At 41.8% G+C, this 18858-nt stretch overlaps 1 protein-coding gene across 4 annotated transcripts in view; it reads left to right on the top strand.

Moving 5' to 3' along the window:
* ARRB1 (arrestin beta 1) overlaps positions 1–18858 on the top strand; it is a 1358416-nt gene that overhangs the window by 1314240 nt on the left and 25318 nt on the right. For all 4 annotated transcript variants that reach the window (XM_069640206.1, XM_069640203.1, XM_069640204.1 and 1 more), the window contains one exon: positions 1613–1683. In XM_069640206.1, the coding sequence (XP_069496307.1) occupies positions 1613–1683 (71 nt within the window). The remainder of the gene's footprint in view (positions 1–1612; positions 1684–18858) is intronic.

Genomic DNA, 18858 nt, shown 5'->3' with positions numbered 1-18858 from the left:
CCCTGAGCCCTCCCGCTGGCCCATCTGTTAACTACCTCTCCTTTCAAGTTCACTTTATCTTCAAACTAGACAACCACAGTGAAAAACTAACCAGCTTTAATCAACAGCCCTGAATTTCTGAAAGTCTCCAGAATACTGACAGACACCTTTCATGAAACATGACAATCTCCTGAGCAGAGTTAAAATAAATATACATTAATTAATAAAACTGCCCACTCCCTACATACCTCTTTATCAGATCCCAAAACCACATCCTCTTCAAATGCTTCCTCCTTCCCAGAATCACAGCACACACCTTCCCTCCAATCTTCTCGCTGCCTCCACCTATCAACCATCTTTGATCCCTTACCAGCCCAACCTCGGTCACTGGTCTAACGTGTATTGTGAAGATCTGGTTCTGTTCAAAGTAAAGCATGCAGAAATGAATGCTTAGAAATGTTGAATTGTATGATTAATGTGCAAGGGAGAAAAAGGGTGCAGGCAAAGGGTGGGCATACGACTGCTACCTCCTCAGCTTTGCTAACACTGTTATGTTACATGGTTTGTCCCAACTTTCAATGGTTGATTTTTCACCATAATTTAAATAATTTGAAAATATGTATGTTATACATTAAATTTCCGTGCTCAACCTATATGGCAATATTGGAGTGTCTTCATTTATCTTTGAGTTATTTCGAGAGCACTCTTCTATCATGACTGGGCAAGTTGATGTGTGCTTCTGCTCAACATGAACATGGTTCCTCACTGTCAAAATGCTGCACATCACTTTGATATATGCTTGATGTATGGTTTTCTCAATGCTGGAGTAACAGAAGTACAATCCAAATAGAATATGGACTATCCACTCCCTTCAAAGAGGCGGTCAGTCCTTCAAGAGCATGGTTGCCACCCTTAGGGCTTAGGCAGCATGCATGACTACTTTCATGTTGTATATTACTACCTTAGCAACTTTGAAAGAACCGTTTTCACATAGTTATATTGTTTAGTGGTAAATTGGTTGTGCCTTTAGCAATAATTCTCGAGTTGGCGGCTGGTCAAGTTGGCTAATGGCCCCCCAGACCAAGTGAAAATCCCTCGTGAAGCGAGGGTCTTTAACAGGGGCTCCGCCACTGTTACCATGCGGTACAGCCCACTGTTGAGCCTATTATGGCTAACAGCATCAGAGGACACCGGCGGGCTGGCCTTCACATTCCTATCTTTCATACTCTTACATATGAGAACGGTTTACTTGAAGGAGAAGCTACAGGGAGGCACATGAATAGTGAACTACAACAATGGCCCCTTTTCCATTTGCAGGAGATCCATGGTGTGGGTGAGGCAACATGGCTGAATAATTGCATAACGTCGTTTTGGACTCAAAAGGTGGGGTTGAACAATGAATGCATGGTGTGGTGCATCAAACAGCTTGCTTGGAACACTGTTTGTTATCAGTGGGCCGATCCAGCGCATAATCCGAGCAAACCACAAAGGTGCAAGCACCACCCATCAATTCTATTGTGGATATCGGTTGACATTTTATTTTTATCTTTCCTTGAGGATATCCACAAGCAACCAGGGTGGTGATATACTGCCCAAGCAAATGCGCTCAATAATGCATCTCTTTCGCTTTCAGTGACGTTGCGGTTGAGCTCCCATTCACACTGATGCACCCCAAGCCAAAAGAGGAGCCGCTGAATAGAGATGGTAAGTTTCATATTTTACACCTACAGACATATGTTGCTAGCTTCTCTGGGCATGGCACCGAAAGTACACCTTAAATAGAGGTTATAAGTGGCTGTACATGAACAGTTTGAAAACCTTAAGTTCGAAACACCAACAATCAGAAATTCACTTTCAGAAACTGAAGGCTGAAAATGTAGTATTTTAGAATACTTTTCAATACTGTTATCCGAAGATAGGGAATGTAAGCTCTGATTTTGTTACCTGTTTTTATAATTGAATGTTCATGTGTTTATATGTTGCTACCATCTCTTTATTAGAGCAATACATTAAATGTGCCTAGCAACAACTGTTTTTCTGTTTAGTGGGAACCCTGTTCCATCTGGCTCTTGTACGTTTTACTAGCATTATTAATCCCCCCCCTCACCCTTGACCCACCATTATTCTATAACATATACGTTGGTTAATGTATAACTTCTTTCCTAAGCGGGCACCCCTTATGCCATGTCCCCTAGTAGACAGTCTAAAATACACTGCACCTAGTAGTACTAAGTAGTACTAAAAATAATTGTTCCTGCTCGAGAAGAGCAGGAGCAATTATTTCTAGAACCTCCTAATAGGTGCTGTGTGTTTTAGCATGTCAGAATCCTGGTAGTGGGAGGTACTTGTCCGCGCCCCATTGTTGTTGACCCTAGTATACAGTTCTACAACACAATTTTGGGCAAAACCCACATGTATTTTAATGAATAAATCCAAGGTGGTCCCCAAGGTTTATGTAGGGGATTTCATCCCAATATAACACAATCACAGGTAACTTGTCCACAAAAAACAATCTCACTATGATCAAATCTCTGTTTAATTCTGAATAGCAATAGGTAGCTTATATTTACTTCTGCTGCTTGTAAACCACTGTATCAAAAGTATATTAATTCCAAAAAATCTCCAAATTACACATGAAGTTATGTTTACCAATGGATAAAAGCACCTTGCTTTCTATAGAAACACAAGCAATTCATGAAATCAGAGAACTGGTGGCATTACACATTCCATGAGTATGCATATATTTTTATCACTTAACAGAAATGTGTTACCACTAGTGTGAGTGGAGGGTTGCAGGTTTCTAGTTTATGCATGTAATTAAATGTAGGCTATTATGCATTCCATGTATGTTTTGCAGGCTTGGGTTAGGGAAACAGTGCTATCAATTTAGAATGCACAGACTACAACCTGGGAGAATGTTATGATCATTTTATTAAGCAGGTATTGTTGTCCCTCCCCACACTAATAAAGGGCCACTGTGCAATTTCAAGAATGATGGATATATGGGATTTACATTCAAATAATTTATAAGCAAGTACAAATGACATAATTAAACTTGCTCTTGTTTCCCATTCCTTATCGCATAGCTGTGGCCGTCACAGCATACACATTGTCAAGCAGATCTTCATTAGGCTATTGTACGGATGTCTTCATATCACAGCTTAATTTTAACTATGTCTGTGAAAACACTTTGGGTACAATTTATTGAGATTAACATATTCAAAGAGCTGCATAGCAGCTGCTTAAAATACTATCTTTATCACTTCACACGCATATCACAAATGTATGTAGGGCTGTAAGGACATGACATATCATTTGATTTTAGATGCAGCGGGATTGGATAGTTAATTCCCGATTCTGATATATTTTTGTATCACCTTCCCAAACTACCCCCTTCTGGTACTAAACAACAACAGATATCAATTCATTTGGGAAATTGCCATGCTCACTTTGCATTAGTTTTTAAAGGTATGAAGCCACTAGAAACTCTCTAGTCTTTCCAGGGAAGTCTTGGGCAATAGGTCCCGTATGGTCTCTTCCACCCTATATCAGGAAACACAGGTCTGTTTCAAGCTAAGCTGGTTCAGGATTCCTCATGGTCAAGGGGTGTCATCTCCAGCGACCTTGCCATAGAAACAGGTGGTATTCTTTCCTGCAGCTTTTCCCAGAGTCAGTATCCTGTTCCGTGTGTGCTCTGTGAGAAACCTGAGGGTATGCTCATGGCTACTCCCATGGGATCCTCTGTGCAAGTGGCCAGGGAAAGGCATCACATTTGGATCCTGACCATGGGGGTGGACAATTGAGTGAGGATCCCCTGGGTGGAGGATCCTTGGAAATTGTCAGTGGAGTACCTGCAGGTGAGAGGGTTTTGCTTTAGGTCAATTCAACTTAACTTCCCCAAAGCCTTTTGGGCTAATATAAATCATCTCCTTTCATCTCCCTACCTTTGTCCTTTAACAGTACTGTGACGAGGAAGAGGCTATGAGTAATGACCACTAACATCTCCCATCTCAACTTTAACACGTGGACGACGAAGAGGCTTGCTAAACGCTATGGGGGCAGGCATGTCATCTTAATCAAAGTCAGGCAGAATTGGACAATGGTAAACAGCCTTTTGAAGGACTACATTTGTATAAAATGAGAAACCAAGAAGTGAACAGAGAGAGACCGTGGGAACTGTCGAGGAGGAGAGCAGCAGGAAACCGCTGGCTGGAGGCAGCCATGGTGGGACCTGAGGTGGTACTGGGATGCCAGATGAGATCCCCAAGCCGTAGGGAGCATCCAAAATGGGAGAAAACTGAGCTGCAGCAAATTCAGAGTGCAGAGGATGCTGTGTCCATCCTCGCAGAAGTAGAGAAGCCACATGCGCCAGCAGTGCTCCAATCCACAGGCGAGCGCGGCATGCAGAAACAGAAGCAGCAACCAGTAGCAGAGGAGAAAAGCAGCAAGAGCCGCCAGAGGAGAAAAATGATGACCGGTGAGTGCTGGGAAAGCCACCCAGAGACTAGGGCACTCCGGATGAGCTGCAAAAAGTGAATAACAAGAATGGCAATTTTCGTGAGGCACATAAATTGCCAATATTGAATAATGAACTGACAGAAAGTAGCAAATCAAGTCGAATTAAGGACTCTACAGAATTGAAGTAAAGTCTGAGAAACTATTTGTTTATTGAATAGTGAATTGATTGAACCCTAAAACCATGCTTAAAGAACAGTAACCTACAAGTGTGAATAAGAGCCTGAAATACAGTGAGACATTGAATGTGTACAGAGCAAGGACACCTAGGACTGCCTTAGAAAGATGTGGTACTCTATAGACAACCTAAAAGGCTGACACAAGGAAGCCAAGTTAAGGAAACTGAAACACACAGGCAAGGTACTGAGAAGCCTGCATGTGAACAAGAGAATTAATGTTTTTTTGGTTGTGCGATCTGTGATCGGTGGACCCTGTGGTCTGACAACTGCGCCCAGAGCAGATGAATATGCAAAGTGACAAGAAGAAAAGCTACCACTGTTGCATTTAAAACTTGGGGAAAGAAACTATGAGCTGTGAAGAATTGTTGGAAATGACTGGAGGACGGAGCCTCAAGACCATTTCTTTTGCAATCACTCTTACACTGAGCTAGGGGAAGGAAACCCTGAGACCTCCTGTGATGAGACTCTATTGAACTTGGTGAAGCGAATCCCGACAAAGTTGTGGAACTGTATTACCTTGAGTTCAAGAGAAGGTAACTTGAAAACTCTTGTCAACATCTTTGTAGTTGGGCAAGTGGAGCTGAAGAAGAGGCCCTGAGCTGGAAAAAGCTCAGAACTTTACTGTGTTCAGAACTTTACTTTTTTAACACTGTCCAGTGTATGGTTGACATCCCTACACATTGCAAGCATAGGCTTGGGACACAGACAGACTTTTAAGTTGAATTTACTGACACAGACTGTCCTTAGTTTCTTTAGGTAGGGACATCCCACCTTAGCATAGGGAAAGTTAGACTTTACACCATCCTGACATTTAAGTTAATAAAAGTGTTTTTGTTAATATTAAATCGGTTGTCTGTGTCCTACTTCGTGATGCCTTCACAGCTCCCAATTTTTAAAGTATACAGTACTCTCATGCTTATGTCACACTATTCGATTAGCTCCATATTTCCATTGGCCTGCCTTATAGTTAGACACACCTAAAGAATGCAACTGCCCAATCTCTATTGTTTGTTCACAATGTCTATATTTGTGACAGGAAAAATGTTGCGGGGCAAATCTGCACTGCCTACTTTGAATGCAAACTTGTCTTTATTCCATATCCATGGAAGCAACCTGCCACCTCATTGAAATATGTATTTCTGGATTCTGCCATAGAAGACACTCATCTGTACATGCAGCATTAATGTGTGCTATACATTTGAATACATTTATTTATATGTATAATTATATTAATTTAAAAATCTTAGAGTATGGTGTCAGATTAAAGAGGAGACTCAGCGTAATCTTTTCTCAAAGTCATTTCAGTGTGAAGTAATGAGCCAAACGTGTTTCTATGTATAATGTAACATATGAATACACATATTCATATATGTTCAACATCCACCTGTTCAACATCCGCAAGATTCGCACCTCCCTCACCTTCCAAGCTTCTAAACTCCTAATTTCCTCCCTTATTTTCTCTCGCCTTTTCTACTGCTCCTCTCTTCTTTTCGGTCTCCCCGCCTCTCACTTGACTCCCCTAAAATCCATCTACCACTTTTCCATCCGTACTCTATGTCTTCTCGGCCCTCGTGACTCTATCTCTGCCTCTCTCTCTCAACTCAGCTGGCTTCCCTTCCTCTCACAACTGAAATTTCAATTCCTCTGTCTTGTCTACAAATCACTCCATGACCTGCCCCCCCTATCTCTCTTCCCTCCTCTCATTTTACCATCTGTCCCGTTCTCTCTGGTCCGCTGACCTCTTCCTTCTCATAGTACCTCTGCCCCTTGCACCGCCTCGTGCTTCCGCTCCTTCCAACTCCTGGCCTCTCTCCACTGGAACTCCCTACCTCTCTCCATCCGCTCCTCTTCCACCTATTCATCCTTCCGCTCCTCCCTGAAATCCCTTCTTCTCCACTCCCCTCCCTGACTCTCTTCTTACCCCCCTCTCCCCTCCCCAAACCCCTACCCCCCCACTCACCTCCCCCTCCTCCCACTGACCTCACTGGACACTGCCACCTAGAAGGCATGAGGCCACCTGGGATTCTCCCCCCTCCTCCCTCTCCCCCGTCTCCCACCCTGCTAGCATCGAACCTGATTCTCATACCCTCAACCTTCCCCCCTGCCCCCCTCTCCCTCCTCCTCCACTCTCCTGAGTAAATTGTTCCATATACTGTACTTCTGGTTTGTTTCACGTTTGTAATAAGCTTCTTTAAATTTTGTATCTTGTTGTTACACTGTAAAGCGCTTTGGCGTAAAGCGCTATATAAATTCAATAAACATAAACATAAACATATAAATCATTCCCTGCATTTGCCCTATATACAGCATAATGTTCTTCAGCACATGACTCATGTAAACAAGTCTATTGAAAGGGTTCAGTGAATTACTGATGCAAAATGAGATGGCAGGTCTTGTTTGCACTCCAGCATTAGCTTAATAGATGGTTGGCTCAATTGTCAGGCAGTGTTCAAAGGTGCCGCAACAGCTGGAATAATTTTCCTTTGAGGCTCAGCAATAAAACAAACCGGTTTAGACCAACAGATGCTAATCTCTAGGAGGATTATAGATTTAATTTATTTTTCAAACATTTAGAGCATTTTTCTAGCATTCCCCTCTCCCAAGGAGATTCCAAATGTGGGGGAAGTTCTGAGGTGAAACTCTGGTCAACTTGAAGTAAGCACAATATCAGGCTGAAAGGAACACAAGCGTTATTCAAACCAATACAAAAGAACCACTGCTTTACAACATGTATTTGCATGCGATGATATATTATGTAATAGCCACCATATGTGTATAAACGTTAAATAATCAGACAGTTGCAAAATATATTTTTTACACATTTGGGCCTTGTTATTTTTGGATGTATACTTCCAGAATTGTTAGGGAATGAAAATAATGAAGAATGATCCATCAACCATGTGTGCTGCACACTCAAAATGTATGCATTGCCTAAAATGTGTTAATCCAAAGAACTGACACAACTCTTAATCAGTTTTCAAAACAAAATGTCTTATTGTTCTGGTGTGCTGCCGACATGTGTTTCCACCCTTCGACACTTGTCATCTTCAGGGCTTTGCTATACCATACATTTAGAATTAACAATTATTAAAAAATGATGAAACATACACAATAACATCAGGATATAATGAGAGCGCATACATTACCACATGAAGTATATGATCCAATTGAGCAATTACATCCATAACATCTCATTTTACACAAATAGAATTTCAATTCCCAACATGAATTGCAGCAAGGAAAGAGCGGAAAAGGAAAAAGACAAAAACAATAACAATATTTGGCATAAATTAATTAACCTGATGCTTGAAGACATGTCACCCAGCACAAAGTAATATGCGTTCACCCATGAGGAACCTGCACCAGATAAATGCTTGAATTATGCTCCTAATATGCATGTATATGATTTTCCCAAAAATATTTCTTCGAAAAGGAGACATTTTCGGAAATGGTCATGGAACCATGACCAAAAAAAACATATCTTCGAATATATTGGGAAAAGTCTAAAATTAAACAAGTACATTACGATTCATAAAAAACACATGTTCTTGAGAAATTAAAACTGAAGAAAATCGACAAACAGACAAGAAAAATAAAAACATTTTTATGTACTAATCAATTTTTATAGCACTTCCATTTTAGAATCTTGCCACACTTACCCATATTGAAAAGAGTAAGCCGTGTTTGGATACCTTCCAGAATGATCATTATCAGGATGTTACTTTTCCGGATTGTATTCTTATCATGAATCACTGGTTACGAATCGGAAAAAAAACAGTTATTTTGTCAGCAATTTCTTTTAGGCGATTCAGATTCTCAGTTGTTTATTTTTGCTTCTTTTTTCCATATTTTGACCGCTCAACGATTGCATTATAGAGTGCTCCTGAACACTTTGTTCAGTTTGTAGTACGTTTAGAAATTTCCTAATGGAATGCTCTGTATATCCCATTTCAACATTTAGACGGTTGTGCCATCCTTCGAGTTTGTTATTTGTTTTTGGGCAATCCACTCAGAATAGACTCCTATCAGTTCCATAACTGTATTTGGATTTTAGGCTGTTTTCGCCCAAATCTGGCTTGTGTGCCAATCCAGGTTTCTTCGAAATAATTTAAAAAAACTTGACAATTCATTTTCGTTTCTCTGAAAATATGATTCTTGTATAATTGACATGTACCCATTGATACTATCAGAGGTTGGTAAGAAAGTGAGTGCAGAAAGTTTTCTAATATGGTGCTGAAATTTGCTGTCAGTACTGTATTTGTTTTGCATACCTTACTTTTGAATATTTCTCCAGATAGCCTAGCAAAAATGAAAGTAGAACCTTTGAACTTCAGTTGTGAAAAATAAATGATTAACACTTTCGATGGCTCACATTTCGAAGTCCAGGCAACATATGGGGTTTTGGGGGTTGTGGAAAGAATCAGGCATGAATTCTATGATTTTAGAAAACACTTGGCGGTAAGAGTTTTCAGATTTCTTGGACATCAAAATAAACACAAAGGGATAACAATAATTCTTTACTTGCCCATGAACAGAATATAATTGAGCAAATGGTTTTGGGCATGTTTTAAAAGTACCATCCATTATTAGAGAATTACTTAGTCACTCCCAGTTCTGCTTTGTGGCAAAAATAAACTTTCTATTGTTGTGCTCTGTATTATAATATATCAAGAATTGATCTGCCTGTAAGGTGGTCTGCAGGTTTTCCGGAATTACAACCTCACTGGAGTGTTTTGGTATTTTTGGCAATTTGGACTTCTCCTGGCTTGAGAACTGGCTTTTGATTTAATCAAATAATTGTTTTCTTTGGCTTTGATGATACAGGTATTAGGATCATGTTTGTGCTACTTTACAAACATTATCAGGTCGTTTGAAGTGCAGGCTCTTCACCTACAGTCATCTTTCTCATATTCTGTGCACTTCCACCAACATTTATCCTTTTTACTGTGATCAAGATTGTACAGATAACCCAAATGATTAAGTTGCTTCCTGCCTTTAGTCGAAATGATATCATTTGCCTTTTCCATAGTGATGAGAAATCCTGGTGCAATAAATTAAAAAACATTACTATTCTATACTTACGAATGAAATATAGTCCTGTAAAAGCAAAAGGAAATATCGAGGCTGAGTACCCCAAAAGGAAATACACCAAACACGGGCTTATAAAGATTCACAGATCTTTATTCTAAAACTGTTAAGTGTACAAAGAAACAAAGTATCAGATAGCTATCTGGCCCTCACTACATCACAGCGAATAACAGCCCTTTCGGTGTGAGAAGTGAGAGGTACTGTACGTCTAAACAGTTGTACATTTTATACATTTATAATCATAATGACCAGCCCCTCTACAGATTAATGATACACGGTCTAGAGTTTGTGCCGAGTTCACTTCTGGCTTGACCAACTATATGCATATGGATCATCCTCAGTTTGCATATGAAAAAGTTACAATGGCAACAGTGTATTCTCGGATTTAACAATAAGCCTTAACACATGTCCTATACAATGCAGTTCAGCTAGTGTCCACGTTGAGTATTTGTACAACATTGTAGTCGATGTATGTCCACGGATCGGACTTGTTGGCGCAGATAATCCTCTGTCTACAAGTCAGGCATGGGACAAGGTAACTTTACTCAACCCAAACATTCGGCCAACGGACAATTTATACATTAACTCACGTGCAAGGTTCAGGACGGCCCAGTTACAAGCGGGAAACACTGCATCCATTTTAGAACAAAGAATCACTTTACAATAGAAATCAAAATGGCGGCTGAACAAAATGGTGGCAAAGTCGATCTAAGATCGGAACTTTGCAACGCGGTTTTCTTCGCAGATCGACTGGGCTTATATACAATGAAAGGAGGCACAATATGATATTCCATTTAACAAACCCTCCTTTTGGCCTAAGCCAAGCGCTAAACTACTTCTAGTCACTTTACGAGTAACTCCACGTCTCATTGTCCATACATCCTGAATCACTATCGGAGATATCAATTGCCATGAGGTCAGATACTGAGATTTCCTTCAGCACGAATTCATTAGATATTTTCTCTGGGGCGTATACCATGTGCCCTAATGTACCCATCGATTGTGCACAACATCCTCCTAGCATCGAACACATACCAGGAAGACATTGTATACAACAGCAGAAAAACACCAGAATGCCTAAAATAATCAGCAAGACTGAAAGTAGCTTCCATCCCCAAGATCGCAAGAAGTCCCAGAACCAAGCGCTAAGATCCCAGTTTCCCTCGGGAACATGCACTTCTGAACTGAGAACATGCAGATTTTGTACCGCCCTAAAGATAGTTGGGGAGGAATCTGGCATGAAAACACAGCAAGCGGACCCCACTAATTTACATACCCCACCACGCTGAGCTAGGATGACATCTAATGCCATCCGGTTCTGGAGTGCCACTAACTTTATTGCTTTTTGTTCTAAAGTCATGTTATAAAGTATGTCAGTGGTCCGGGTGGTCCGGTTGATGGTCCTCTCCAGTACTCTTGCTAGTCTCCTGATATCTTCAGAGTTCAGTATTTACCCCCAAAATGGCACAAAGGATTTTGCTACATCGCCCAGAACTTGTGCTGAAGTATCGCCATTCTCGTCCCGCGGTGGAGGAGCCTTTGAAATTTCAACAGTGCTAGCAATGAGTACACCGGGTAACAGAATCCCTAAATAACAGGTTCCAATCCCTAGGTATCCATGGAAATGCTACATTAACACAAACAAACTAGACAGGTTCGCCAACATACAAAGGTGTGTTCTCACTCCTATTCGCAAAGAGTGAGCATCCCAGGGGCGTTAGAACACGTTTCTCAAAATCATTCAAGTTAGTTCCATCAAAGTTCCCCGAGATGCTATCTTTCCATCGGCCAAAGAATAGTGCCCTTAGAGAAGCATAGCAGGCAGTCGTCAAAGGTAAAGGATGAATATACCAACCCAGCCCCTTATCCCTGTGTTGCCGTAAATGCGAACAGACCCAACAATTGGATTTATTTAAAATGGCATGTGTAGCATTCATAATGAGTAATAGAGTATTGTTATGGTAACTCTGTCTGTGTTGAGGTTCTCTAGGAGATAGAGTGTGCAGATGCAGGAAAGGCGCAGAAACAGTGGGTACATTTTCAGTGGGTCACAGAATTTCAAGCGGATGTGCTTCTTCCAGATACCAGAATACTAAGGCAATGACTATTGTAAAACCAGTTAACATTATCACAAGACAACAATACGTTTTCGGGGCCCACGCATTAGATTGTACATTTTTACGATCGGTCACACAGTCTCTTATCTGTTCCTTACGGGTGGGAGCGGTTGCAGGCATTGTTTCTTCAACACAAATTCACCAAATTTAATGTGCTGGTGATCTCCTGATCGAGCGTCTTCTTAGTCCTTTCACAATCCCTAGCCAACAGAATCCCCTTATGTACAAAAGATCTGGCCAAAGAGACAAGCCCTTCATTGATTTTTCTTGATAGCACAGCCAAACCGTGCAGTAAGTCTACTTCCTCAGACGCAGATTGTACCTTGTGATCCCTGGTACTGAGTGATCCGCAAATAACGTGTCGTTACATCCTGATTGAAGCAGTGAATTCAAAGCAAGATTTGACACAAGATTCGGAACGAATTTTGAAGACGGAACTATTGGAGCTTGTGGAGATGAAGTGGCTGTTTCCCCATGCCCCACGGGCTCAGGGAGAGTCTTTGATGCACTCTCGATACTGTTTGATGCTTTGTGATCGTTGGTTACGGTATTGATGAGGGGTTCTGTGTCTTCTGTATCGTGTGGCAAAGGGAAAGGAATCCTCTTGATGTGGGACGCGTGGTTCCAGTGCTTCCTGCCCTCCACTCGCACCGCTGTCAGTGTGACCAGGAGAACTAGGTGCGGGCCCAGCCAACGAGGTGCGAGGCAAGAAGATCGTTCAAATGACTTGATGAGGACCCAGCTCCCCGGCTGTATGTTGTGGCCTGGGCCCCTTATTCCTGACAGGTAAAGCCTCTCGCACCTGGTGATAAATAAAATACAGATTTTTAGTTGACTGTCCACAATAGTCAGAAAGAAGTACATTTTCAACCTCGAGTAGCAAACGGGGCTTTGGCAAATTCCAAATGTTAGCTGGCCCACCCATGACCACCTCAAATGGAGAGAGCCCAGTCTTAGTTTGAGGGGTCGTTCTCATAGATAATAACACGATCGGTAAGTCATCCGGCCATTTCAGTTTGGTGCCGGCACACGTCTTAGTGAGCTTGTTCTTGATGATGCTGTTATGTCTTTCTACTAAACCAGCACTCTGAGCGTGCCTAGCCGAATGGAACCGTTTATTGATCTGTAATCCTGTGCATATCTGCAGAATTACAGCAGCAATAAAATGTGGACCATTGTCCGACCAGATGACTCTTAGCAAACAAAACCTAAGAAAATATTCCTTCAGCATGGTCTTCGCCATTGTCATAGCTGCGGCATCTTTGACAGGAAAGGCTTCAACCCATTTACTAAAAGCGCAGATAACAACTAGTACGTACTTGTAGTTATTTCAACGCTCGATTTCAATGAACTACCCCTAGGAGTCGATGTGCCCTTTCCCACATTATGCTGCAAACAGGTCATACACCCCTGGACAAAGCTATCAGCTATTTTAGAGATTTTATCATTTACCCACACATTCTGCAACATTTTGGGGACTTTTCGTGCACAACTATGGGTGGGACCATGAGCCATAGCGACCGTCATCATAATGTATGCATCAGGCAGTAACCACTTCCCTTCTACTTTGTCCACCCAACACCCATCATCATCCAATTTTGCCAAGCCCTCAGCCCATTTCTTCGATTCCTCTAACGTGGCATCAGCTTTAATGTTTTTTACAGATTCAATACCCTCATCCAAAGTACAGGCATTTGTGGCTTCCCTTGAAGTATACATTTCTGAAGAGAGATCAGTGGCAGTCTGTTTGGCTATCTGGTCAGCGAAAGTGTTCCATTTTCCTACATTATCTATGATCTTCTGATGTGCTGCGCATTTTGATAATTGCTAGCTGAGTAGGGAGTGCAAGCGCTGAGAGTAACCGTACTATCAAGGAGCCATACTGGATTTTAGTGCTATGTGAGGTCAAGAACCCTCGTTCTGCGCAAAGTCTGCCGAAGGTGTGAACCACCCCAAAGGCATACTGACTGTCAGTATATATATTTACGGTAAGCCCTTCGGAAAGTTCACAAGCTCGGGTCAATGCTATAATCTCTGCAGCCTGCGCTGAGTTATGCGTGATTCCTTTGGTCTCCACGGCCGTGCTCAATGTGGTGATTGCATAAGCAGCTGTGGATGTACCATCTGGGAGTTTGAAACAGGAACCATCACAAAACAGCTCCCCTTGTGGGTTATTCAAAGGAGTATCTTTTAGATCGATTCTGCCTTTTGTCTCTTGCTCTGTAGTGTAAAGGCAGTCATGTGACTCTTCGTCACTGCAAGCAGTACCTTGCGGGAAAGGTAAAAGTTCAGCCGGATTAAGGACACAACACCTCTTTATTTGAATATGATGTGCAAACAAGATCAATTTGTATCTCGTTAATCGTGCGGAAGTGTGGTGTTGCATTTGTGTTCTGTTTAATAGAACATCTACAGAGTGAGGTACCATCAGGGTTAAAGCATGGCCTAGGACCATTCCCTCGCTCTGTTTTACAGACGCAGCAGCGACAGCTCTCAAACATCTTGGCAAAGTGCATGCAACAGGATCAAGGGCGGAAGAAAAGTAGCCGCACAGCCTATTCTTCCCTCCATGTTCCTGCTTTCATACAGCCAAAGCACATCCATCACATTCATGCACATACAACACAAAGGCCTTTTCATAGTTTGGTGTACCCAAAACTGGTCCCGAGCACAATGCAGTCTTGTGCAGATCAAATGCCTGCTGGTGTTCCAAGTTCTACGGTAATGGCAAAGAAATGCCCTTCTTCGTCAAAGCCAGCATTGGTTTAATCACTAAGGAGAAGTTTGGGATTCACTGCCTACAGTAAGAAGCCATTCCTATCAAGGCTCTGACTTCCTTCTGTGTATTTTGGACAGACATGCTAGAAATGATTTTGATCCGCTCAGGCGTCAACCTTCTTCCCTCCTTTGACAGGAGATACCCTAAATAGGCCACCTCCTGTCGACAATACTGAAACTTTTTAAGTGAAGCTTTGTGTCCATGTTGTGCTAGATGGATAAGTAACAACACGGTGCCCTCTTTACAAGTGCTCTCTGAGTCAGCAGCTAAGAGTAGATCGTCTACATACTGAAGCAGTGTACAAGTGGCAGGCAACCCCCTGAGGTTTGAGTGAAAAAGTATCTACTGTCTTTGTGTATAGTAATACTAAAGAAGACGTTCTTTAGATCCACAACACTAAAGTGAGTAGCTGAAGCCGGAATCATAGTTACTATTGTCGTCACATCAGACACAATGGGAAATTGTGGAGCAACGATCTTATTGATGGCACATAAATCAATAATGAAACGGACAGCAATTGCATTATCACCTTTTTTGTACACAGGCAAAATCGGACTATTGCATAAACTACCTGCAATTTCCTCAATCACCCCACGATGCACAAAATCGGAGACTATGCATTTCAAAGCTTGCTCACCATCGACCGAGATCTTATACTGGGGAATACATGGCAACTTTACTCCATGTTTCAGAATAATCTTACCAGGCTCAATTTGCAAAACACCATCATCATTATCATCAATTGCCCACAAACACTCCGGAACATTACTGAACTCCGGCGGCAAAGGTCTGGTCAAAAATTGAGAGACAGAAAGTTGCTGTGGTGAAATCGTCAAACACACTCCATCAGAAGAACTATTACCGCATTTAATTACTTCAACAGATTCAACCCCAACAAATTCTCTCCACAATTCGTAGTGAAAAAGGAATGGACAGTGGTCCGTAAATGGACCCAAGGTAATCGGTAACGGCGAAGAAAGCGGACAGACAACTGGTGTGCCAGAAAACCCTACAGAAACATTGGTTTGCCCTGACAGTGGAATGTTTGGAACCCGTGAATGGTCAATGGAACACTTCTGTGCCCCTGTATCTATCAAAAATAGATGTTTCCTATTTCCCACTATAATCTCAACGTAAGGACCTTTCTGATTAACGGGAATAGGCGTCGGTTCCAAACCCTGCTTCGGGCAATCCTAGCGAAACAGAATGTCGTCAAAAGGAAGTTCTTCAGGGAGGTAAGCATCAGAAGGATGATCAAAAATGTTTCTATTATCCACACTTGGTACCTGATTGTCCTGTGAAAAAGGTTGCTGTGAATCCTGCGAAAACTGACTTCTACCAGGACCCCATACCCCAGGGCGGCCTCTGGATCATCTACCCATATTACCAAATGCATTATTTGACCTCTGCTGGAGGATCGGGCATTGTGCACATCAATGTCCCACTTGTCTGCAATAAGCACACTGGTTTATGTTTACAGGACCCAATAGCGCATTTCCCTGTGGAACATACTGACCCCTAAATTGCGAATTACCCCTTCTAGGGCCTCTAACAATTTGCTGCAACAGAACTTTTGATTTCAAGTTTCCTTTTCTCTTTTCAACTCTTTCTTTTTCGTTATTGACACGATTCTCATAGCACTGAGCCACATGCAATACTTCTGACTGAGACTTTGCTTTCCAAGCGCTCTCAGAGGACATGATTTAAGACTGGATGTCAGGCAGCAATCCACGCACAAATTTGTCCACGAATAGTCTCTTCCCAGACACTGTGCTCAAATCTTGTCCACTGAAATCTGAAAATACTTGTTCAAACCGATTGAAGAACTTGGTAGCACCCTCAGACTTTCCTTGGACACAGGCAGTAAGCTTGTCCCAAATAATCCTTCTTTCAGGAATGATAGCTTTCAATTTCGTAACTATTCTATCACTCAAAGTTAGTATTACCTGTGGTGGACTCTCGCCAGCTGGCCTTTCTTTATCGAGTGTAACCATGTTATCCCATTTATCTCCTAACCCAGGTACATCATCTAAAGTCCTAATCTGTTTCCACAATTCAATAGGCAGGAGTAGGGAAATAACAGATCAATATCACTTAAAGTAAACACTGATGATTGCAAGACAGACTCTATCTCTTTGTAGAACCCTGCCGGATTCTTCCTAATATCGGGAATAGATTGTTTAATGGTTTTCACTTCCTGTCTCGAGAACGGGACGTGAACGAACTGCGACACATAATGTGCAGGACTATCTCGAGCAGGTGTACCTGCTGCAGCATCAGTGGGAATTTCAACTTTTGGGACAAATGTCGGAGGAACCTCTCTCATAGGCAACTAAGAACTAGGCAACTCCGAATCCTTACTGAGCAACAGAGCTAAATCGAGCGCTAAAGCAGCTGAAGAAGTGTCAAACGAAAAAGCTCTCTTATAAATATTTAATAATACTGCGGAACAACAAATATTTCTTGTTATACATTCATCCTGCAGGTACTCTACCATTACCTGTATCATTTTCCTCTGCATTTCTGGCGTATACTGACTATACGTGTCATATACTTCAACAGGAGTTGTCGACATGTCTGAAATCCACCTAGTCGCATCTTTTGTACAAATTCGAGTTTCCTCATTTATCGATTTACGACAAGATAAGAACCGTTTCTGTACTAACATAGCGTCCAAACTATCACCATCTACATCTTCATTCCGCAACCTTTCTAAGTCCCTTCTATACTCAAAAGCCTGCTCGACATGCTCATGTACTTTCTCCGCAGTATCTCTAGAAAATGCTAAAACATTCAGATCCCTTAACCCTTGTGGGAGATCTATATCATTTAAGCTGTTCCACATTATACGTAAATGAACTCCCAATCCTTCAATTAAAACGTTTTTCTCAGGAAAATTTTCTAAGTTATAGAGTGTGGCAAAAACATCAGCTTGTTCACCCTTCTCCATGCAGTGTCTAGCCCATGCAATCAATTCATGCTTTCTCTCTGGAGACCCAGTATTACGAGTTACAACCCTTGATCCCGCTCCCTGATCAACTACAAGCGGTGCAGAACTCCTCAGAAGAGGGAGAGTAGGCAAACCTTGTATATTTGGAAACAGAGGTGCTATCACTGGTGCAGCAGGCAAACCCACCGGACCCGTAACAGCAGGCAAAGGTGGAGGAGCAGGTGGAGGAGCAACGACAAGAGGAGGAACAACAGCCGGAGGAAGAGGAACATTTAGAGGAGCAATAGGAGGAGCAGGAGGAGCTGCGGGAGAAGGAATAACAGCAGGAAGAGGAACATACGGAGGTGGCGCAGTGGCACCAGGCCTTCGTTCATTTAGAAGTTTATCAATCAGCTCATCAGCTACATGAAAGTCTTTAGAAGGATACATTTTCTGGATACCAAGTGAAAAAGCCCTATCCATATTCCTAACTGACTCAGATTGTTTATTTTGATCATATAAAAATGCTTTTTCGGCATTCGTCATATGACGGCGCGCATGTTTTTCCCTACTTTTAAGTTGCTGCATAGTTTCTTTGTTCCAATTCTGTAATACATCAAATGCTGCAGATCTAGCCTTTTTCTTTAATAATATGGATTCTAAGTATTCAATACAAGGAATTTCAAAACTACCATTAATTGGCCACTGAAGTTCGGAAGCATGTCTACTTTGTCTGTGCCAAATATCATTAAACACTATACTACCAATGCCGTGCTTACAGTACAAAACAAACATGAATGAATTTAAGGAAGTGATTATGAAACCGGTGGGTTGCTCCATATTCCGTAAAAGACGATTAATTACACCAGCAATAATGCCACAGGCTAGATTGTCTGTACCTTATAAAACTCACAGGGGAATTCAAATGCGGAACCCCCTTCATATACAGTGAATTATAACCCTCATTCTGTCCCATTCTGTTTAAAGAGAAAGGGGTTCTTTCCAGGTAGGAACATTTACCAGATGCAGGAACATAGCATTCCTTGATAAAGAAGTGGAACCAATATATGTGGGAGATCCTGTGTATTTCATATGTGGAGAAAAAGCATATCCTTGGTTACCTAGGAACTGGGGAGGCACGTGTTATTTGAGATTTCTGGTTCCTGGGGTGTTTCTTTGAAAAACATCAGATATAACCAGATTGACCAGGTCATGACCTCACCAGAAAATTGAAGATGGGTTGATTGTAGGGGACATAGCAAAATCATTCAT

This window comes from Ambystoma mexicanum, chromosome 7q (genome assembly GCF_040938575.1).
Source record: "Ambystoma mexicanum isolate Mex_15411 chromosome 7q, UKY_AmexF1_1, whole genome shotgun sequence".
NCBI classification, from domain to species: domain Eukaryota; kingdom Metazoa; phylum Chordata; class Amphibia; order Caudata; family Ambystomatidae; genus Ambystoma; species Ambystoma mexicanum.
This window is presented reverse-complemented; position numbering and strand designations above follow the sequence as displayed.